The sequence below is a fragment of the Glycine soja genome, chromosome 9, assembly GCF_004193775.1.
Source record: "Glycine soja cultivar W05 chromosome 9, ASM419377v2, whole genome shotgun sequence".
Taxonomy (NCBI): domain Eukaryota; kingdom Viridiplantae; phylum Streptophyta; class Magnoliopsida; order Fabales; family Fabaceae; genus Glycine; species Glycine soja.
In genome coordinates, this window is record NC_041010.1 from 47434867 (window position 1) to 47459064 (window position 24198).

General features: G+C 30.7%; 3 protein-coding genes across 3 annotated transcripts; 1 reads left to right on the forward strand and 2 right to left on the reverse strand.

The window, feature by feature from the left end:
* Positions 1 to 4873: 4873 nt before the first annotated feature.
* LOC114425883 (probable protein phosphatase 2C 65) lies at positions 4874 to 8926 on the forward strand. Its single transcript, XM_028392849.1, has 5 exons — positions 4874 to 5436; positions 6509 to 6847; positions 6960 to 7074; positions 7152 to 7375; positions 8173 to 8926. The coding sequence occupies exons 1-5, from the start codon at positions 5227 to 5229 to the stop codon at positions 8587 to 8589; spliced, it is 1305 nt and encodes a 434-aa protein (XP_028248650.1). The 5' UTR covers positions 4874 to 5226; the 3' UTR covers positions 8590 to 8926.
* A 488-nt stretch (positions 8927 to 9414) lies between these two features.
* LOC114425569 (aldose reductase-like) lies at positions 9415 to 12540 on the reverse strand. Its single transcript, XM_028392515.1, has 8 exons — positions 12362 to 12540; positions 11711 to 11761; positions 11504 to 11577; positions 11262 to 11349; positions 10959 to 11165; positions 10445 to 10516; positions 10109 to 10351; positions 9415 to 9685 (listed from the first exon to the last, which is right to left on the reverse strand). The coding sequence occupies exons 1-8, from the start codon at positions 12503 to 12505 to the stop codon at positions 9596 to 9598; spliced, it is 969 nt and encodes a 322-aa protein (XP_028248316.1). The 5' UTR covers positions 12506 to 12540; the 3' UTR covers positions 9415 to 9595.
* Positions 12541 to 16016: 3476 nt separating this feature from the next.
* LOC114425922 lies at positions 16017 to 22285 on the reverse strand. The gene is made up of 6 exons (XM_028392903.1): positions 21249 to 22285; positions 18534 to 18589; positions 18203 to 18433; positions 17093 to 17381; positions 16507 to 16703; positions 16017 to 16421 (listed from the first exon to the last, which is right to left on the reverse strand). The coding sequence occupies exons 1-6, from the start codon at positions 22146 to 22148 to the stop codon at positions 16268 to 16270; spliced, it is 1827 nt and encodes a 608-aa protein (XP_028248704.1). The 5' UTR covers positions 22149 to 22285; the 3' UTR covers positions 16017 to 16267.
* Positions 22286 to 24198: the final 1913 nt, after the last annotated feature.

Below are 24198 nucleotides of genomic sequence, written 5' to 3' on the forward strand. Positions count from 1 at the left end.
CATCGTTAGGTAATTAGAAGCTCCTAGTATTTTGAGTTGAGTGACAATTCACAATACAAGTACCTAGCTTGAACCAAGATGCGGATTATCATTATCGTACATTGCAAATAACAAAGTATCAGATAAATTTAATAAAAAAAGAAGATATTTTCTTATAAAGGGAACAAAGTATTAGATAAAATTTAATAAAAAAAATAGACAGAACTTTACCTTAAACAAAGGGATACAAAAACTCAGAAGTTGAAGATGTGAAAATTAACAGAAAAAATGATGGATTAAATCGATCACATAATCCTATTGAAAAATTTTACGATGAAAAAATATTGAGATTTTAAAATAGCAAATATTTTATCATGTGGCATATATAAAATAAGTAAGCATATATAAATCACGCGCTTTCTTTAATCCTAGATTTTTTTTAGTTTTGACTTTAGTATTTTAAAAGATTGAAATTAAATCAAACAAATTGAAATATTAGAATTATACATGGATTGCGTTGGATTTAGGAAAAAAACAATTAACTAACAAATACGTTTTCTTATTAGTTATATGAAAATTTGGAGAACATTTTGACCTGAAATAATTTTTTATTTAAATAACCACTTTTTGAAGGCACTCAATTATTTCTATTAAATGCTTTTTTTTTTAAATTCTTTTATCTATTGAGTTAAAAAAAATCTGCTATCTATACTCCATGATATATTCATAAAAACAAAACCAAAATCTCTAAGAGACATTGCAATTAATTAGAATAAGTCACCACTTTAGCATGTAAAATTATAGATAGAATGTTATTAATTTAGTCTTTAAAATTATTAAAATTATTCCTACGAATAAAGACCATCAGTCAATTTAGATCATATTTTTGATAAAACTAATTAAAAATTTAACTAAAAACTAAAAAATTGATTGACAGTTGAAATTTAAAAGCTGAAAAATTAACTTATTAATTTATAAGTTTTTAATAAAATTAATTAATTGTTGAAGTAAATAAAAAATTTAAAACGATATAAAAATAATAAAATCATGATTTATTTTTAAAAAAATTGATAAATATATTAAAAATAAAAATAAAAGAAAATATAAAAAGTTACAAACTAATATTTTAAAAATATTAATTTAAGTAGTGTTTCAAAAAAAATACTAAAAATTACTAATATTATGTTTGACAAAAACATTTTAGCTAACTTTTAAAAAAACATGACATACAGAATAATAAAAAATATTATTTTGAAACTTTTAAAGTTGATTAAAATTAAAACTGATATTTTTTTATGAGATTAAACCCAATATTTACCATAAATTCATAATAACAAGAACAAAAATATCTTAAACTTTAGAAACTAAAATAGTTATTTCCTCCCACCAAACCATTTGCGGAATCCTAACTTTTTTCAACATCATGCGCAGAATGAAGTCCACGCTGACTTTCTTGTGTCAAAAGTAACATCCCATTCAAGTCACAGATAGATGCAGCTCAGTGGACAAGCAATGTGATGTGGCCTCTGCACTTTGAACTCGTCTATGCACTATCAAATTAAACACCCTTTAATTGGAAGTCACCATCTCTACATTTGTATTAATGCTTATGTATTCCTAATTTGGTATTCATTGGTCAAATTTATTAGTGTCAAGAAAGGAGGCGACCAAGGTGGGATAAAGCAACAAACTTGATCGAATTTATAACAGGTTTCAAGTTAAGAAAATAAACATTATACTACCTAAGCATTACACTAACAATTATATTCAAGTAATGATAATTTTACAAGTAGGACATGATTGAAATGTAATATTAATCAACATAAATTATAATAGATTTAAATATCTTATTTGATTCCAAATAAATTTTCTTTTGAGATGGATCCATAATATTTAAAAATTTTGATACAAGATTTCTAGGATTAAAAAAAATTTGTTAACTGATAATCTTCTGAGTGTTAATTTGATATATTTATGATGTCACGTTAAATTAAGTGATATCTAAATTGATTGTTATTTGACATAACATTATATTTTAATTAAATTAAAACAAAAAAAATAAAAGATTAGGATTCTAATGTGTAGTGGTTGGAACAACCACAGTGGTTGAGGAAGCAACCATGGTAATAATGTCAACTTGAGACCGTTGTGTTCACCGTGAATTGGCTGCAACCACTTTTCAGACCCAGAAACAAGTTAAACACTAGATATCTTATGCACTCAAAATCCTCTTGGATAAGAACCCATCTAAACCCCATTGTCAAAATATGATTTTGAATTCAGGGACTGTGTTTCCAATCTCAAAAAACAGACCTTTTTAGAGCAACACCATTCCCCCTCTTTCTCAGCACCACCACCAACCCACCCCTCTTCACCACTCCTTCCAAAATCATCACCCCCTCCTCCAACATTGCCGCCATCCCCACGACACCCCCTTCCATCAACCTCTGGCCGACTCTTCGCCAACACTCAAAGGAACATTAACCTTATCATTATTTTTCTTTCCATTTCCATTTCCCTTGAGCTTGTTGACCAAAAACGATATCGTCATTCGCATGCCTTCTAATGCGGCTTCGTTGGTAACTCTCTTGTTGTGTTTCCCTATAACCCTTTCTGCTTTGAAGGAGATTCTTTGCTCACAACACCACGCTGCTATCATGTTCCCTAGGACGCCATTGGGGATTAGGTCAGTGTGACAGGGTTTCACATCTTACATGTCACGTTTAATTTCAAGTGATATTATAGATAATTTGTTGATGTGTCAAGTTAACACGAAAAATTTATTAAGAATTAAATATAAAATTTAAATATATATTAAGAATAAAAAACATGTTTAAGTTATTATAATATTTAATTTAAGACAAATAAAAAATTATAATATCATTGTCACCTCTACTCATTATTATTGTTATTCTTATCATCATTGTTATTATAATTTACAATTATTTTCAGTGTAACCTTCTTTGTATTATTATCGTTATCATTATTATTATCATTATCACCATCATTTCATCATTGTTATTGCCGTCTTATTTAGATAATTAATATAAAAAAAAATATTATAATAATTTTTTTATTATTAATTTTGTTTGTGTTATCTATAGTGCATCAAATAAAGCACAAGATTAAAAAAAAATTGTCCCGTAGCACTAGTTTGAGCGTTTGTCATATGCTTTTTTGTGTGTGTGTGTGTTGTAACTTAGTGTATATCAAACACACCATATCATGGGAAGATCTACAACTGATGTGAAAAATTTGATAAAAAATTTGGCCCTTATATGTTGGTGAAATTATCTCAAACAAAAGGGGAGAAAATGTATCATCTAATGGTGGACCATGCATGCACAGTCTCATGAGCATAAATTGGGATGATTGTGGTGGTGCATGCTACACTAACAATAGGCGGACCTGTATGATTTTCAATTCCTATAAAGTTCATAAACGATTTGTTTTTGTTAAGATACATGGACATTACTATATCTAAATTTTGATACTCCAATGCCTTTCTGAATAGATATGCTTTCCAACTTTTTCTTTTAGCAAGTGAATTCTTTAACGAGTCTTTTTTTTTTACAGACGTATAGTGTGTTTGAGTGTGCGTTTTGGTTGGACGTGACATGAATCTCCCAAAGCAAAACATATTAGTTACTCCATTAAAAAGAGACTTTGCCATGGAAAATAAAAGATACGTGTGTCGCATACTCTTTTGCAAACACGTAGTTAAATGAGTCTTTTAATCTCAGTTTTTTATGGTTTTTCATTTGAATTTAAGGACCGAGAATGAGATTGATCAATTTATTCCCAAATAAGAAAATGATTCTCAAATAATACGTTCTATATAAAATTATATATTTGAATAGAAATAAGAAAAAAAAATATTTTTTGTTTTGTTAGAAGAGATAAAAAGAAGAAGAAGAAGAAAGACAACAGAAAAACAGAACTGCAAACGAATCAAGTCCTAATAAGAAATTTTGTCTGAGACTCAAATAATTAAATAAAATTCTTCAAAATATTACAAGTTAAAACGATGATGATGATTTTTTTCAAAGCTGTTATAATGTTTTGACTGCTAGCTTCAAAGATGTTACAATAGTTATTTACAAAACCTGTTTTTTTTTTAAGTAAAAAAAAACCATTTTTAAAAGTAGGAGCTTATTTCTAAAATGAGGAATTAATGATATATCTGTCCTGAAATTATCTTAAATTTATTTTATTTTAAAGACAAATGATTTTAAATGAATTTTATTCTGTAATAACCATCTTGGTTATTAAATAAAGTTCCTCAACTGTTTGATCCATATTCTCGCGAGCATTCAATTATTTATATAAGTTTCTAAATCTTTATAAATTTAATTTCGGTCACCATCTATTAATTAAAAAATCATTTAATAAAATTATTAAATTTCAAAATGATTAATTTTAAAGTCACTGTTAAAATAGGAGAAACAGAAAAATAGTCAATGATGAGCACGAATATAGGATTACTTATATAGGTTAATTACATTAATTACACGTGAATAAAAGATATCGTGTTATCTGAATAATAAATAATGTGCCTATAAACCACTATTATTAATAAAATCATAATATTAATCCTATTTTTGACCATTATATAAAATAAATTTTAATTAGTTCACGGTTTAAGAAATATTTATGTTAAAAGCATATAAATAAAATATGTTGCTATGAGGGAATATATATTCAATTTCTTTAAACAAGATCTTATTTTTTATAATCTGTCAAAGATCTTATTCCATATATAATTTTAAAATAATTATTATCAAGTCAATAATTTTATAATATATCAAAATTCATTATTAGACTAAAAGTATTTTCTAATCAAATCTTTCTCTTTTTTATATAATAAAGACTTTGACTTTTGCCTGGGAGGGAAAAAAAACAGACAACAGACGAAACCACCCAAGAAACAGACAATTATATGCATAGTTTCAACTTTTGTCTCAAAATGCCAACCTCTTTTCCCTATCCTTCTTCCATTTGTGTATGTTCCAACTCCTCCCATGCATTTTTGGCCTTTTCCACCTTCTCCTCTCTATGCATTATTTTTCCGTCACCTTTTCACGCCTCTTCATCACTCTGAATTCTGACCCTTCATACCTTCAAAAAAATTCCATTCTTCTTCCATCCCTCGCTTGTTTTCTCCAAAATATCATCTGGGTATTCCCTGGAATTTAGTGGGGTGCCTTTGTTTTCTTCATCGGAAATCGTTGTTGTTGGATTCCAAGCATGGGAGGCTGTTGCAGCCACGATGTTTCGGTTCGAGGGAAGGTGGAGAGCGAGATGGATGATAGAGAATATGAGTATGATTATGAAAATGATGTGTCTTATCAACAAGGTGGAGCATTGGTCAGGTTAAGAGGTTCCTCTAGGTTTGCATCAATGTACTCCCAACAAGGCCAGAAAGGTGTGAACCAAGATGCAATGACAGTTTGGGAGGTATGATTCTTTCTCCATGTAATTGTTTTCATTTTGATTTCGATTTTTCTGGATTTATTTTCATTAATTTTGATGGTTTTTTGTTCTTTTTTGATAATTTGTTTTATTGGCTTTTAAAGTTTTCAATCAACTCTTGTGGCCTGGGTTATAGTTGTCTCTTTCGTCACGGGCTTTTGTTTTCATTTCATTAATCATCGACTTTTTGGTGAATTTAAGGGACATGATTCTCATTATAAGGTTGTTTATTGCAGAAGTAATTACCTGTTTTCACAATTATGGGTTGTTTTTGCTCACCACTTTTTCTCCCTCTTTATTCTTTTGTTTTTCATGTTATTTTTTTTGGGGGAGGTTTCTCTGCCTTAACTATCCTATCAACATGACTTTATTATACCCATGTTCTGTGTCTTCTCATCCTCTGCTTTTTTGTTTTCTTTTTTTATTGAACTAAAAACATGAAAATTCGTTGTCACTAGCCGGATACAGATTTGAAGTTTGTAAAAATTAATATCCTTGTCTGCACTTTGTCCTTGATCCTTAGTTTGTGTACTTTTTGCAAATCTTTAATGGCAGCGTGATAGTTGTCATGATTTGGAAGTTATTCAATTTCGACCATTCATAAGTTTTTTTTTTTCTATAAGCCAAATATTAAGATGATTTATGAAGAAGATTGTTCTGGTACATCAAAAAAGCCTCTCCTCCGTTAACCCACGGAGGCATCTTTTAAAGACAAAACTTTAAGACCCATGTAAGCCAAAGTAGTCAATACTTCGGATGCGATGAACCTAATAATGCAGGGGACTTAAGGTCGAAACAAAGATAAAAAGGTTGAAAAGCAACCTGCATGCACATCTTTGAAGTTGCATTGTTCTTCCCTTGGATCAGGGGAATTGCTACCAAGATTCTTGTTTAATGGCCATTTCTGGCCTTAATTTTTTTTTTAACTTTGTGATTCTAATAATGAAAGAATTGAGTTACTCCATGTCTCTATTCTATGGTCTTTATTATATCATGATGCTTTTTAATTGATGAAACATGTGGCTTGGATTAATGTTTGATATGGTACATTGTTTAGGACTATACTGGAGAAAAAGATGTGATCTTTTGTGGTGTGTTCGATGGTCATGGTCCTCTAGGCCACAAGGTTTCACAATTTATTCGAGACAATCTACCCTCAAAACTGTCTGCAGCAATAGAAATTTCACAACAGAAGACAATCAAATACTATGATGCCAATGATGCAGAAACTGGTAGCTTTGATGATGCCTACGATGACAATAACCACAACATGTCCCTTGCTTCATGGGAGGGATGCTTGCTGAAATCCTTTGATGAGATGGATGAGTACCTTGCTCAGGAAATTAACACTGACAGCTATTGCAGTGGTTGCACAGCTGTGACATTAATTAAACAGGTATAACTAAACTACTGCATGTCCACAATAGCATTACCTACAAGTCAAACACTTTAGTACTATGGAAATAACAACATGCACCACTTTTGACTTTTCCACCTAAAATTTTCAGGGTGACCAGTTGATAGTTGGCAATTTGGGCGATTCTCGTGCAGTACTTTGCACAAGGGATAGGGACCAACTCATTCCTGTTCAACTCACTGTTGACTTGAAACCGGATATTCCAAGTAGGTCTTGGTTTTGGCCTCTTACAAGACCATCAAGCCTTGAGTGTAACCTGATTTTCTTATTCAATTTCTCTCAGGTGAAACCTCAAGAATAGTTAACTGTGAAGGAAGAGTTTTTGCAGCAGAAGAAGAACCAGATGTGTACAGAATATGGATGCCTGATGATGACTGCCCTGGACTAGCCATGTCAAGAGCCTTTGGGGACTTTTGCCTCAAAGATTATGGCCTCATCTCAGTTCCTGATGTGTTCTACAGAAAAATTACCCCTCAAGATGAATTTGTGGTTTTAGCAACTGATGGGGTAAGTAACATTACACTGTCACCTTTGCATACTTGAACTTGAATTCTATTATACAAATCTCCAGTCCTGTACATAAGAGACAAAAGAAAATATTTTTCTTGGTCCTAATTATAAAAAATATAGAACTACTTTCAAGTGTATTTATTTTTTGCCCTTAATTAATTGTGCCGTCTATTATTGATATGCACCCATTTTCCATGAAAGTGGGTGTATTTATTGGACTATCAACAAAACAAGGTATATTCATTGATCAAGAAAATTATCTTTTGAAAAATAACCACCACTAAAATCATTTAATTGTCATGGGTAATTTTTGAATAAAATTATTATTTGACATTATTAATTAAAATTAAACAATCTAATCACTTTTATTGGTTTTGATAAATTAAGTATTTGCTTCTTTTATATATAAGACCTTGATAAATTAAGTATTTGCTTCTTTTATATATAGGACCTATATATTAGGACAAAACTTAGGTACAGTTCCTTAAGTGTTTTTGGTACAGATCTCCAATCAGAATTGGAGATTCACTTCTGTGTTACCTTTAAATGCAAATTGTTATTATACAAATTACCAAGGTGAAAGGCCAATTTTAATTAGAGAACAACACCAAAAATACTTAAAAAACAGTATACAAGTTTTGTCCTGTATATTCCTGATTATTGTTTCACTCAATTCATATATTTCTCTCAATGCAAATATTTTACAAAAATCATGCAAGCAATAAAACAAGCCTTTCACTGAACTAATTTTACAAGCATCAATTTGAGGGACCAAAACTTTCTATTTTCTACAGGTGTGGGATGTGCTCACTAACAGTGAAGTGATAAACATAGTAGCTTCAGCACCAAGGAGGTCCATTGCAGCCAAGTTGTTAGTGAAGCGTGCTGTTAGAGCCTGGAGATACAAGTATCCTGGTTCCAAGGTTGATGACTGTGCTGTCATATGCTTGTTTCTGGATGCACAATCTGCTCTATCACACTCACAATCCTACAGTAATAGAAAGAGTAGACAGCGCAGCAAGCACTTGAATCGCACTAAGTCCACTAGAAATGAAGACAATGAAACTGTATATGGCAAGGTTGGGGTGGAGCTAGATGAAGAATGGAAGGCCCTTGGAGGGTTTGCAAGAGCCAACTCTTTATCAAAACTTCCACGCCTTGCTAGGGGTATGAGTAAACGGCAATCATCTAAATACTATATACCAAGTTGAATTGAAGTTCGCTAACAAAAGGGCCTTCTGAGAAGAAAATAAGGGGTCAAACACTCAAGTTGGACCTCAAGTCTTATATTTAGAAGGAGAAAAAAAAGGGGTTGAAGTTTTTAGGATCACGTGTTTCCCTTGAAATGAGTGAAAAATTTGATGAGCTTTATATGTAAAGTTATGTTTAACATTAATTTCACTCAATTTTTAAGATACCAGACAGCATATACCTCAAAAGATGTAATGGTTGTGCCTTCTCAAAACATTGGCAGGGACACAATTGACTAATTATTTACCATTTATGACTGCATTCAATGGCAATATTTTATGTCTTATCCGTTTTATAGATTGAATTTTTATTGGTAAGACTTAAGAGTAACTTTACCAACTCTAGTGGCAGTTATCTTGGTTTCATATTCTGCCTGTGATCTGAACGTGCCAAATGGTCTTATTAGATACTCTGTATAACAAGTTCCATGAATATTTTTTGCCACAAGAGTTCAAGAAAAACTGAAGGATGTTATTCATTTTATTTATTTGTTTTGTAAATTAAGGTATGTTGATTCCTTTTGTATGGCATGCCCACTAAAGAGTATAAATGATTGTCTTTTGACCATAATTGTGGTGGTTTCATAAAGAGTATTAGAAATTTAGCTTTTTCTTTTAAATTTTGTCCACTTAAATATTGATTTAAGACTCAAAAAAACCTTCTAGTGGATCAAATCACGTACAGAACATTCGAGAAAAACAAGTCATGTCCAAACATAAATTTCCGACTAGTTGATCACACAGAACAGGCATCACAGTTTTAATGTTTTATGGGGTATCACATACTAATAGTTAAGTAATTATAGCGTTTTATGGATAAGAAATTTGTACATAGTGCATGAAATTCATACCTATGTGAACGACCTGAAACCTTTTATAAGAACCACTGGTACATGAATCTAATGCTTAACAGTGCCTTGAAAAAGAGATAAACAAAGTGTGGCTAGGTGCATGTGTGAAGTGTGGACTAATCTTCATGGTCCCAAATATCTTCCACACTCCTTAATGGCCCAGCGCTCTTGTTCACAAAGAGGTCTTCACCATCCAGAACTCTCCTCTGCAATGCATCAGTAACCAAACAAAGATGCACTTAGGTATGATGAGTTCAGGGTCCACATGAAGGATAAAGTGAATAAACGTGTAAATTGCAAAAGAAAAAATATAAAGCAAGTAAATGTCACATTATACATTTACCCACTTTCAAGAATTTAATCTTTGCTTGAGATAATGACAATTTTTTACTTGCAAATTCAAATCCATGTATCACCAATATGTTATATGACCCTAAAAGGAATGAACTGTAGTCTGTATGCATTAAAATTTTGAATAGTGTCAAGTGCCAGGGACCACTCATATCTAATATAATAACAATGATAGGATATTCTGACAAAAATTTTGGGTGTTTGGTGTTTTGCATTTTTGCTACTAGACTAATATGTACTAACCCAATGACGAGAAAACCCAATGTTAAATAGCCTACCTGATCAGGCATGTTGCTAAGGGTCTTAAAGTCTCTTTCTGGAAGTTCCCAATTGAAAACACTGACATTCTCCATGATCCTATCTGGTTTTGTTGATTTGGGGATGACACTTGTCCCTCTCTGGATGGCCCACTTCACCAACACCTGCCCTGGATTCTTGTTCATCTTATTGGCTATCCTATCAACCTTTTGATCATTGATCAGATCCCTTCCACCGTCTGAAGAGCCCAGTGGAGAGTAAGCCTATTCACCAATTTTTGCATTTCAATCATGACCCTTTGTCATAAAAAATCAAAACTAAAATGAAGCAAATTAAACTAGCAATGTGTTGATTACAGTAACATGGATGGCTTTCTTCTTGCAAGCCTGAAGCATCTTATCATTTCTCCATCCAGGATGCATTTCCATCTACAACAAAATAGCAAATACACAACTTTAGAAAGAAAGAAAAACAAGAGGTGGTTGTGTACAATTATCCATACCCAACCTTTGGGATTGTTCCTTCCAAGGAAACAAAATTTTAAGTGACAAAAAAGATTGGCTTAAATATGTTTTTTCCCTCCTCAAATTTAGATCATTTTTGTTTTTCATTTCTCAAACTTAAATTTATTTTTTTAGTTCCTCAATTTTTAAAAATGCTCTCTTTAGTCCCCCAAGTAAAAAAAAATTCTCCACAAATTGCATATTCTAACCGCCACAAATTAGTCATGAAGGACTAAACAGAGCATTTTTCAAAATTCAGGGACTAAAAAAACAAATTTAAATTTGAAGGACCAAAACTAAAAGTAATCCAAATTTGCGGGTCAAAATGTATTTAAGCCAAAAATATTTTTAGATATATAAATTTCACCTGGCAGACAGAAGGCATTATTTGAGCAATGCTCATCAGCTTTTCGAGCTTTGTAAGAGTGAAATTGCATATTCCAATGTCTCTGACAAGGTTTTCCTTGACAAGCTTCTCCATTTCTCTCCACACCCCTTCCATGTCAAACTCTAATACTTCTCCTTCTTTGGGGGGTCTGCTGGCACCATCTTTCAATCTAAATGGCCAATGAATCTGCATTTTATACATTAGAGCCTCTGTGTCTGCTACTACACATATCAAACCACATGCAAAAATAGATGCAATTTAAGCATAATAGAAGTTCATTACCAAGTAAAGATCAAGGTAATCAAGTTGGAGTTCTTGAAGGGTATTGTTGATAGCAGGTCTAACCCTTTCAGGGATCAAGTCTGTGCACCTAGTAGATGCAAAATTTCCCACACACACACACACACAAACAAACTACCATGAGAGTTTCTTTCAAATGTTGAAGCAACATTATTCAAATGAATTTAGCATGATGACCCAAAGAGTTTGTATTAATATGATCTACATCTATTAGGTTAGATTACCATAGTTTGGAGGTGACAAATAGATCCTTCCTTTCCACTCCTGCTTGCATGGCAGCTTGGAGTGCTTGTCCAACCTATAAATTGATAGACGATTAGGACAGGAAAGAATGGTGGCTTAAATTTATTTTTATTTTATCAGCAAAAATGTTAATTGTTAATTTGTCGGTGGTTTAAATTAAAGTAAACTATTAGGAAACACAATCTTACTCCCTCTTGAACTCCATACTGCGAAGCAGTGTCTATGTGTCTATAACCGGCCTGCAAAAGTTCAGATCATACAAGAATCAGCTCTACAAGAATGGGAAAAACTAACTTGATTTGCTTTTTTCATTCTAAAAGTTTTAGGCAGAGACTGCTTTTAATGTTGGGCCTGTGAATGTGGGGTAAAAGGAGTGTTTATCCAAGCAGAACAAAATGAGAAACTCATGATCCACAAGGAGATGTAAAAAATCTGAAGGGAATGTTAAAGTAAAGAATGCTCTTTAAATCTATAATTTCTTTTTTGGAATTTAATTACAGCACTTATCCTGATCTGTTCCACAAAAATATAGTGTTGTTAATGGAAGATACCAACATTTTCCATAGATTGATAGAGAATTTTTATTTGGGTGTTTTTTTTCCTTCTTTTCACATCATAGATTTGTTACATACAATACAACTCCTTAATGAATTATTTCATGGGATAAATAAGCTTTTGTCCACTCAAATAACACCATCAACATATTCTCATTTATACCAAAAGCTTTATTCATTAACCTATGTATAATGATCACACACCATACCCAAAAGTGAACCAGATGTTCCATAAAATGCATATATAAACAAACTTAAAAAAGTGAAACCAGGCAATGTTATTACCTCAACAATGGCAGTGAACACAGAATTGACGGCTTGTGAACCAGCCTTCCATGTGCCCAATCCAACAGCAGGTATGGTATGACCACTCAAAAGGGTAAATGACTGTGTCTTAGGTTCATGTCGCTTAACAACAACCTGTGCCATCTTACAATTCAATGTTTGCTAATAAAAATGGTGTTTGTTTCTTTTGTGACATATTATTATACAAGAGACCATTTCTAAGTTCCCGAACATTTAGGAGCTGAGTGACACATATTGACCAATTTGCATGCAAGACACGTTCACATCACTTGTTCCATTCTAAAATTACTAGGCCAACTCTGTTACACGTTTCCTAATTCCTTTCTCTCTTTGTTTTTCTTCGTCGACACTGGTTGGGAAACCGAACAATGAAAAGTCTATAGTTTATGTTAATAATTATAAAATGTTATCCTATTTTTAATGTTTATGATATTTATGATGATATTAAAGGTGATTTGTGTTTAATTATTTTTATTTAAAATTAATTTTTATGATATAAACTTATGTGTTTGATTAAAGGAAAGAAATATAATTGATGAAAATAGAAGATAAATAATTAGAGAAATAGAAATAAATTAGAAATAAAGTATCAATAAATTATTGGTCTAAATGATAATGATATTGGTTTTCTTTAAGTAAGATCTTATAATAATAATATGATAAAAAAAAATAGAAATAAAGTAAGATGTTGGTTGTTTGATTTAAGAGAAATAGGTAAAAAAAATCATAAAGTTATAAAAATACTAATATACTTTTATAAATGTGTCTTTTTTTATCAAATGTGGGTCAATTTTATTGGTAAAAAGGACAAACGTAAATTTTTTTGCACTAAGAGACATGAAAAATTGATTGGTAATATATATATATATATATATATATATATATATATATATATATATATTCAACTAAATAAGAGAAAATATATTTTTCTTTTCTCGTATTTTTTTTCTTAATTCAAATAGACAATTAACATGAAGATATTAGACATGAAAATATTGCATGATGTAAATTTTGATTTAAATTTGTGACATCCTTTAAGCTAACATACATATAAATAAGAAAAATATATAAAAATACATATAAATAAGAAAAATATATAAAAATATGAAATTTAATTAAATCAATTTTATTCAAATAACTTAAATGAATTCACGTGGAAAAAATGGTCGCATTCGCTTCATTGATATTAAATAAAACTTATTAAAAACATCTCTGGCTCAAAACAAGGTCGTCCAAGTTTACAAAAGAACTGAAGTTAAACAGCGGAATAAAATAAAGTAAAATACATGTTTGGGACATCATACAATTAAAAGAGAAACTCATGCTCGAACGTCACATCCTATCATAACTATGTCTAAGTCTTCTCTTGCACGAAGTTCTTTACAATCATTCATCTGGTCATCTACTCTCACGAACACAAGGTTTCAGACCATCACAAGATCCAAACACAAATAACACATAGAAAGTGAGTTATAACATTTCTAAATAAAATACAGATAAACAAAGACATAATCAAAATACATTATAAAAATATTTATAAATAGCTCAAGTTAATACAATTCACATCACTTCACCACTTTATCACTTAAAATTTGTTTTTCAATCACCAATTACATTACACATGAATCATACACTCAAGTCAAGATGTAACAACACTCACCAATTTCATAATAAACAATTCACAGGCGTTATGTAACAATTATACTAAGACTCAAGCCTATATGCAATGTAGTACCATGTCAGTGAAAAATCACATTGGAGAGCTTAAGAGTACATAACAATACTTGTCACACAATGGATATGTCATATCACTCTCACTAAGTAAAATCACAAGGTGACCGATCAGAATCACTCTATTTTGCGAGAATGCTTCAATCATATGGGATCAACATAGGCTTAAAGAAGCATTCAAATCGAGTATATTTACCCCTAAGACCTAGACTCCGAAGAATTCGTTAGGGTTTCGCAAACATTGTCCATGAATTATACAATACCCACGACTCCCAATTGTTCTCAAACAGGTTTAACATATTACGGTACAACTTAACACATTGGGTTCCTAACTTGGAACCCTACACTTTCCTTTTAACACTTCACGCATAAACATTTTTCTCAAGGTAAACATTAGTCGGGTTATTGTATAATTCACAACTCACAACACAAGTATTGTCACTTCAAGTATTAACCATACACTTATTCACAATCATATCTCATATTCACAATTTAACATCTCACAATGTCATAATTCACCATTGCATGTTTACGTGTATCTCACGAATTAACACATGTTCAACTTTGCACTTATACTCAATCTTAATAATAATGTTATAATCTCAAAGTAACATGTTATCTCACAATTCATCATATATTCAATTTATCAATTACTCACAATTTCATGATTCCAATATAACAATTTATCATGCTAATCTAGTAAATTTTGCCCAAAATACAAACAAATTATACTAAAATGTTTCTCACAACATGGAGAGTAAAACCCCTTAAACAATTTTATATAATCATATCAAAATCAAATGAATAAAAATCATAAGTAAAAAAAAACATGAAAACACCAAGAGCACTCAATTTTATCAACCAATTCGCATCAGGACATCAATTGGTCTGTCAAACACAATAATATTGTAATTATAATCGTAAAGGAAGAAGTATAATTCAATAAACATCCCAAAATAAACTTCAATTTAATCCATTAAGGATTCCTACACATGTTCATTTTAACCCCAATTATGATAAACTTATTCCTTACCTCTAAGCAAGCTCACGTGTGTAGCCCAGAAGCCATAGCGGTGTCTCTAACGGTTTCCTAAGATTTCTCAAGCTTTTCCTCTGATTGCTCTGCTAGGGTTTCCAAGTATTAGAGAGAAGGAAGAGAGATTGAAACCTCCATTTCATTGTTTTCATGCGAGGGACATTTCTCTCACCACAAACATTATTTCACAAATCCCAACGGTGGGGATGCAAAAATGAGTTCTGAACCTGGTGTTCAAATTTTACGACGATCGAACGATTAACGAATTTGGGATCGTAATTTTACTAAGATAAGGTGGTTTGAATGTATACGAGAGAAAAAAAGAGTTTTAGGAGAGGGAAAAGAGAAAATGAATTTAAAAGGAAAAAAACATGTATGTACATGTAAAAATTATGTCTCTATTTATAATAAGGGTATTCTCAACATATTATTTACATTATTTTTTTTTATTTCATTATTTTATAACAAAAAAACTATATTTTACTCTCTATCAATAAAATATATTTTTTGTTTATTTTCTTAGAATATATATTTATTTTATTCACCTTAAAATCATTATTTTAATTAATAAAACTATTTCTCCTTATTTATTTAATTACAAAAATCTCATCATTTTTCTAAAATCCTATTTATTTTTAAATAAATCCTTTTTAATTAAGAAAACCCTTTAAATTCAAATAATACTTTACATTTATCTTATCTTAAAAGAAATAAGTGGGATTCAAAATTAATAACTTTGTGTGAGATTCTTTCTTGTCATCTAGATGTATATATAGCTATTTCCACATCTATAAGAACTCGTCGTATATATAGCTATTTCCACAGCTATATATATCACAAAATTTGTGTTTACTTTGCTCACTTCAATTGTTCCTTTAGACTTACCTTTGCCAAACAATATGATCTACAGTTTCTGCACATCATTGATGTGCATCAGATTTTGGCTTACAAAATAAACGATAGAAAAAGTAATGTCACCTATGTTCTATGTTTTGGCATCACTATCAATCAAAGTCTCTCCTTTATGACTCGTTGACAAATCAAAACCTGGGTTATATACGACAAATATCTGGTAAATTCAGCTGCTAAATGGGGTGGATCATTCGGTTCACAACAATTCAGGAATTTATTGACCAGTCATAACTCATGTAAGAGATATTAACATGACCACCATCACCTAAGAGATGTGTCAAAAGACCTGCTTTATTTGCATCCAAGAAATTTATTATCCACTTCAGTATGTTTCTCTCTTGTCCGAAATCCGCAGAGTACCTGCCAATACGAACATTTCTTCTTAAGCAGATTGCTAGATATTGAAAATCAAAACCAAGACTGCAGAAATTCACAAACTGCTTACCACTTGAAAATCGGAGTGAGATGAATGGTCCTCTTCTCCAAGTCCACTTCAATTCCATCATTCTCAAAAAACTCTCTAGCAGCACTTCTCAATTCTTCAGCAACTCTATAGGGTGAGAAAAACCTCACCTTTGGGCTCGATTTTGTGCCATTACAAAGTCCAAAGTGAACTAACGGATTCATTTTGACAAGAGCATGCTGTAGTTTGGTGGGAATAAGTTAATCTTTCTTAATGACAGGAAGTTATTACTATGAGAAAGGAATTTACTGGGAAAACACACACAAGTTCAGGCTGCAGCATTGGTTTAATTTTAGGACAACATTTAGACCAAGTTCCCTGTATCCTTGCCATCAAGTTCCCTAAATCTAAAAATAATTAATTAATGATATGTAGATACTTTTGTTAATTCTGCAACACATTATATTTAATGTCAGAAAAACAAGATTCCATATGCCATTGTTTAGTTTGAAACTTGATGGAAAGGATATAAGGAACTTGATTTTTAAGTTGTCCTTAATTTTACGTGGTAATTAATAACCAACATGAAATTATCCAAAACTCTATAACATATAGAAAGACAGCTTACCTCTAAGCGCCTATCTCCTGTGCCAAAGGGCTTGATTAAGGAATATGGTGACCTACGATTGCTTCTGAGGATACCATTTTTAATTGCACCAAGAGAATAAGGATGCCCTCCAATCAAATAGTGAAAATCAAAGAAGGATTTCCTATTAATTACACCTTCTTGACACCCTACTCTAATGATAGCATGGACGATCATGGCATTGTACAAATTTATGAAGAAAGCAAGCGTCTCATTTTCTGATAGTTCCAAGAGATTCACCCGCTGAAGATCTTGGGTCATGTTTACATACCTGTGAGTTAGGAAAACAAGAAACTAACTTTAGATATGTAAAAGATGATTACCTTTGGCACTTTGTTCTTATCATGTTCTCTGTAGGTATATATCAGTAGTACATGCACTTGATAAAAAGTTAACTACACATTCTTACCAAGACAATGGATACAGATGCAGGGCAAAAAAAATTTTTTTTGCAGACAAAAGTCATCTTGTTTGAGCTGCTCTATTGGGAAGTATTCCTAATCATACTGTTAACACTGTATCATGCTTTGTAATTATTACTTCATCATCAGGAAAAATATTTTGGCACCACAGTCAGTAAAAAAATCTAGATTCCTTTCATGTTTAAGCAATGTAGAAATTATAAAGTAGTAATGTAGACAGGAAAGAGTTCAAAAGTGGGAAATAGACACCGAGAGTCACATTGCTAGAGCCACAAAATCCAGGCATTTGTCTTAATACATTCTCAAGTTGCTCATTGGAAATTAAATTACCAAGCAAACTAAGTAGTATCAAAATTGATGAATTCAACCATAAAACTTTATTACCAATTTACAGGGTAATAAATAAGTAATACAGCGAAAATCAGTAATTAGATAGCCCAAGAACTTGTCAAGTCCCATGTAATGCATCCATAATTAACTCAGAAAGGTATGTGATCTCTGATAAAATTATATTTCAGCAAGAAATAAACTTAGAATGAGCAAATAAGTGGTACACAGGGATACAAAAGTCATGCAGCCTTGCAACATGCATATTGAATAAAACCACAGAATGTTTTGCATTCACAACATGCACAAAAATATACAACTTAGTGTATTGTATGTGCCATACCTCCGAAGTTCTTCGCTTTTGCTAATGGCCACATAATCAACATGTCGCCTGTCTTCAGAAGCAAAAGACTCAAGAATGGCACACATAATCTTGGTAAGCCTATCACACACTGCAGCTGCAGCCTTCGGTTCACTATCATTTGTGGCACCGCGGAAGTTAAAGCATTTGGAGATAAGCGGTTCGTGCTCAAGGAATCTATAGAAGTGGTTTCCTTCCTCAAAATCATTTTTCCTAGAAAAGAAAGAATAAAATTAAGGAAGGAGTGTGGCTCGTATGTTAAAATGCACTTGGAGTTTCATACTTTCATCAGTTTTAAAAGCTCTTTCCTTACCCGAAAACATGATGGATAAAGTGCTTCTTGCATAACTGTTTTCCAATCTCAACAGCCTAAACATTTGTTTTAGAATGAAAACCATTTAGGGGATACGTTATGGTTAGAGAAACAAAATTGCAACATAAAAAAACAATGTACTATCAAATTCAGAAACTATAAATTATTACAGTCACGTGCCAATTATAAATCAAGCAATAGTAACAATCATTGGCCTTTTTCTATTATGAGATGAATATTGATTAATCCTGCACAGGAAAAAGTAGCTTACTTTACAGATGACTGGTAGGATTTTCTTAGTCAAGAAGTTAAAGAGAAAAAGAGAAAATATAGAAGCGTTTTGAAAATAAAATAATATAACGGCTGAAAATGTAGAAAGTTAAAGAGAAAAAGAGAAAATATGACTACACACTATCTGTTAGAAAATTTAGCAATTAACATAATCCTAGTGACATTTTCAACAATTCAATCATATGCAATGCGCCCAAGCCGAGACAGGGTAGACCGGAACTTGTGCACGTTTGGATTGGAAACATTTAATTTTTCTCACAAGTTAAAAGTAACTTTTAAAAATAATGTTTTCAAAAACTTATCCGAATGAATCCTAATTTTGAGCTGTTAAAAAGTAATTAACATGTATAGGTCGGTCATAGTCTAATAAGAATAAAAAGTTTAGTTACTATTGCAGGACTTAGGATTCAGGATATAGAGTTAAGGTAAGGGTCTGATAAAAATAAAAGACCTTTTTTTTACGCAAAAAATAGATAAATAGACTAGTTGCGGTTATAGATGAACTAAATAAATTAATCAAATCAATCCGTAATAGCAATAGTAGTGATTAAAAGTTTAACCAATAAATAAATAACGAATTTAATTCGAATAATTTTGCAAAACGTTTCACATTATTCTTGGATTATCATATCATTTAATGAATATAATATTTTATATATTACCAAACTATTATGTAATATAAAATATATATATATATATATATATATGTCATAATTAAATCGAAAAAGTAAAGAAGGATTCAAGATATAGAAAAGAAAATTTGAATAGTTTTGAAATGTACAAATTCGTCTTTTTCCATATTTTCTGTTTTCAAAATGGTGATCTATAAATTGCAGTGTACAAATTCGTCATAATTTTTTATGTTAGACGTATGTCCACTACTAAATTTCGAAACAAATTTATAACAATTTAATGACACACGAGGTTGGTTTAGGTTTATAACTATTTATTCCTTAATGGGTATCATAATTTATACTTTAGTTTATGAATAAATTTTCAGTTGACAAAAAATTGTTAACTAAATCGATATTTAAACTTATTTTAAAATATTGTTACCAAAATATAAATTAAAATAAAAAAGACACTTCCTAAAAAAACACTAATAAAAGTCCAAACAAACAGAAAATTCAAATTTATTACCAAATCAATCCTTACTGGTTAAGTAAGATTAATATAATTTCAACAAACACGACCCAAGTGTTGCGGAATAATGTTGACGATTAAGACAAAATGTAAAATATTATTTTAAACGTTAAAAAAATCAGTATCTCAAAGTCAAAATGTCAAATCAAAGCCGTAGGATTCTTTACATCTTAAATGAATTTTAAAATAGTTATTAAAAAGTTAATAAACGTGCTATTGTTTATGAAAAAAAATTATTAGATAAAAATATAGAATTTTTTTAACACCTACGTATTCTAATTAAATTTATTTATTTTTATCTATAAAAATGGTATTAAAAAATTTATAATATTTACCCACTTAGTTGAGCAACTGAGTTAACCCTCATTGATTAATTGAATTTATTATAAATATGAGAGAAGTCATTTTTATATTATTTTCTTACAATAATTTTATACAAAGAAAAGAGGTTAAATAAATGATTTTTTTACAAGAATAAATTATTTTTTTCTTATAGGGTGTTCATGAGCTAATCTAATCCAATGAGAAACAAAAAAATGATCCAAAAGATAAAAAGTTAAACGAATTAAAAATTTAAAAAATCAAAATCTTTAATTATATTGAATCAAATTTTAAATTTAATTTTCAAAGTCTATCCAATCCAAATCAAACTTATATATATATATATATATATATATATATAATTTGATATAAATCAAAAATATTAATATAACAGAAATAGAATTATATTTTCATTTTTATTTCTTATATATTTATAAAAATATAATGTGACTTATATAATTTATAAGTATGTATGACGTATAAATGAAATATCTTATATTTCAAATTATTTTTTTATTTTTTTATTATATTTGTTATATCTTATCATTTATTTACTATTTTCTAAAAAAATGATTAAAACAAAAAATCTATCCAATCGGATTAAAGTTTACTTATCAAGTTGGTACTCAAATTATTTGAAATGATTTTATTTGATCTCAATTTTTTTAAATAATTAATTTGGTTTTTAAATTCTTAAAAACAAATTAATTTGGTACCAGATTTTTAAGAACTCAAATACCAAATTAAATCATTTAAAATAATTTGAGAAACAAAAATAATTCAATTTTAAAATAATTTGAGAAACAAAAATAATTCAATTTTAAAAACTTGAGATGAAATTGAACTTTTAAAAATTTGAAAATAATGGATTCATTTAAAATAATAGGGGCAAATTAATAATTAAGAAAAAAAAACACTCAAACTCAACTTACATTGGAAGGAGCATAGCCATCAACTTACATTGGAAGGAGAATAGCCATGGTGTCGAACGAGAAGCTCCACCAACTCGCTCCCCGCGAAGCAGTTCCTTGCAATTTTCATCTTTATCAACCGATCCTGAATTGGCAACCTCTGCCTCAAAACCCTAACCACCTTCCCAATCTCCTCCTCCGGCATCTCCTCCTCCTCCGCCTCGTCGAATCCGTACGCCGGCGCCGCCGGCCCTTGGCCACCCGCTTCCTTCAGCCGCCTCTCCAACTCCTCGCCGCCGTCCTTCCTCAGCGCGTTCAGCTCCACCAAGCCTCCGATCAGCCTCTCGCCGAAGAAGATCTTCGGCACCGTCGCGCTCCCCGTTCTCTCTCTCAGCTCCTTCTCCCGCTCCGCGAAAACGTCGACGTTTATCTCAACGAACCTCAGCGCTCTCTCTCTGAAGAACCTTCTCACCGCACAACACTCTCTGCAGTTCGAGCGCGAGAAGAAGCTGATTTTCATTCGCGCAAGCGAATTAGACGACGCGTCGTTTTTGTTTTTCACCGTCACGAAGACCTTTAGCCCCGACAGGTTGAACTCCGTCACGCCGTTGTTGTCGTTTTGGTCGTTGATGGAGTGCTTCAGCGTGGAGATCCCCTTGCTGATCGCGGACGACAGGTCGTTGCTGCGCTTGCGGAGGAATTTTCCGAATGTGGTGGAGGAAACGACGACGTCGTTTTGAGTGTAAGTCGTTCTTGGAGGCACTGGCTTTGGGAGAAGTGAATGTGGCTGCACGATTGAGAGCGTGGTGGGAGTAACGGACACGTGACCGTTTTCGGTGGGAGTGTTGGTTTTAATTTTCCGGGGGGAACTCGACGACGTCGTTTCCGGTGTTGTTGTTTGGTTTGGAGTTTTTGGAGTTGGTTCTTCTACTACTTCTTCGGAACCCATTGTGTTGTGGTGTTGGAAAGAGAGAGAATAAAAAACAGAGTATGGGAAACAAAACGTTGTGTTGTGAGTGAAAGATAGCGAGGAAAACGAGGTAGGAGTGAAGACGAGCAAAATGGGATTATGGCGTGGGGTTTTTATTGTGAAGGATTTGATTGGATTTAGTTAGGTGTGTTTTTGGATAAATGTTGGTAAATTAATTTTGTAAAGAACAATGATATAGAAATATTTTATTATTTTAAACTTCAATAATTCTTAACTCTTTTATTTTTTTATAATATCATAAATTTTATTTCATCTATATTTTTTTTGTTTTTTTTTTACTTTTCTTTAGGTGTTAAATAGTATAATCAATGTTGAAGTAATATATTTTATAAAAAAAATTGATTAAATTTAATTTTAAAGTAATATGATTTATTAGATGATTTTGGTTTGAACTAATTTTAAAATAAAATTTAGTACAAATTTTCTGATAAAAACTTTAAAATTACTTTAAAATTCTAGGTTCAAGAATTAATTTCAACATCTTTTCCATCTTATAATTAAACATGTGAAAAATAATCTAAATTAATTATAAAATCACAACCAATTCTACAATGTGAAATCAAATGTCCACTCAGTATAAGAATTTGATAATAAAATGTAAATTGGTGACAGAATTTGGGATGTTGACAAATGTTAGTATGGAGTTTACGAGGAACAAGTCGGATATCAGAGACTGACGTGGTTTCGATGTGTAGAAGGTTTCAAATTAACCAATTTGAATAAATTAATAGAATTTATTAACGGATACTTATTTTTTTAAAAAATAAAATCTTAGTGAACTATGTTTGCAATGTATTTTGAAATAATACAACCCTAATTTTAGAAAATAAGTGCACATATGTTAGAAAAATCTTAAATTAATTGATCAAGAGAATGGGAATTGTAAATGATTTGAGATGTTTTGCATTTAAAGTAGACGATTTTAATAGGTGTTGAATAATTTCTTCAAAGTTCAAATTATAAATGTGTAGAGGTATTTGTGTTTTTAATCGTTATCTTTTTTTATTTTTTCTTTTTGGCACACCTTATTTGGTTGTTGAGTTATTTAAAATCATTAACAACAGTAAAGAAAAAACTTTATCAAGCCGTAAATTTTTCATTAACAAATTTTAATACAGCTATATTTTTTAAAGAATAAAATATTTTTGAGGCCCATTTACATTTACATATTTGAAAAGTATTAATTTGATGCTTATAAAAATAAAATATATTTTTTTATGATTCTCAACAATAACTCCATTAAATAATTTCTTTGCATGACTTACGAATTTTATTATTTTTTTTCTCTACCTTCTCAAACACAAACACACTTAAAAGATACCAAAAACTCACTGTTATTACATATCACCCTAATCTCAACACAAAGTATGAGAAAATCATTCAAGATGTAACAAAAAATTATAATTTTTGGGGATATTTAGCCAAAAAAATGTTTAGTTTATCTTGTGAGGTTTTAACCATCATAAATGATTTAATTCATTTGTAATTAAAATACATGTGTAAGTTTATTAGTCACGTCAGATTACTGTCTAACTGAACTATGACTGGACTATAAGAAATATGTTTTATTACTATAGAAACCAAATTAATACGAAAATTTTTATGATAACCAAATTAATACTTTTTAAATTTTATAGGGACTTCAAACATATTTTACTTTTTTTTTAATTTGAATTCAAGGCTGACAGGTAAGTTATAATTATTCCATTTCAACTTATCCATGATTATAGTAGTTACTATTAATTATTTTTAATTAATATTTGACAAAGTTTTTATTAAATTAATTATTTAATTAATAATTTTTGTTTGTGTTTAATGAAAACATATTTTTAATTAAAAATTAATCAAGCTATAGAGTTGGGAGATCATCATAGGATTCAAACACAAACCACACATCTGGAGTGTGAGCTATCACATCTCTAACTAATAGAGAGAAATGAGACAATATATATATACATATCATATAAATGAAATACAACTTATTTCAACACATCTCACGTCATTCCAT

What these genes read in the sequence shown, in the direction of transcription:
- LOC114425569 (XM_028392515.1), bottom strand. Translation starts at nt 12,505, where the DNA reads ATGGCACAGGTTGTTGTTAAGCGACATGAACCTAAGACACAGTCATTT. An exon ending in ATTACCTTGATCTTTACTTG is followed by an intron (nt 11,166 to 11,261) that starts GTAATGAACTTC and finishes TATAAAATGCAG; the next exon opens with ATTCATTGGCCATTTAGATT. An exon ending in TAATGCCTTCTGTCTGCCAG is followed by an intron (nt 10,517 to 10,958) that starts GTGAAATTTATA and finishes ATTTTGTTGTAG; the next exon opens with ATGGAAATGCATCCTGGATG.
- LOC114425883 (XM_028392849.1), top strand. Translation starts at nt 5,227, where the DNA reads ATGGGAGGCTGTTGCAGCCACGATGTTTCGGTTCGAGGGAAGGTGGAG. An exon ending in CTTGAAACCGGATATTCCAA is followed by an intron (nt 7,075 to 7,151) that starts GTAGGTCTTGGT and finishes AATTTCTCTCAG; the next exon opens with GTGAAACCTCAAGAATAGTT. An exon ending in TGGTTTTAGCAACTGATGGG is followed by an intron (nt 7,376 to 8,172) that starts GTAAGTAACATT and finishes TATTTTCTACAG; the next exon opens with GTGTGGGATGTGCTCACTAA.
- LOC114425922 (XM_028392903.1), bottom strand. Translation starts at nt 22,148, where the DNA reads ATGGGTTCCGAAGAAGTAGTAGAAGAACCAACTCCAAAAACTCCAAAC. An exon ending in ATGGCTATTCTCCTTCCAAT is followed by an intron (nt 18,590 to 21,248) that starts GTAAGTTGATGG and finishes ACAAATGTTTAG; the next exon opens with GCTGTTGAGATTGGAAAACA. An exon ending in CAGGAGATAGGCGCTTAGAG is followed by an intron (nt 16,704 to 17,092) that starts GTAAGCTGTCTT and finishes ACCAAACTACAG; the next exon opens with CATGCTCTTGTCAAAATGAA.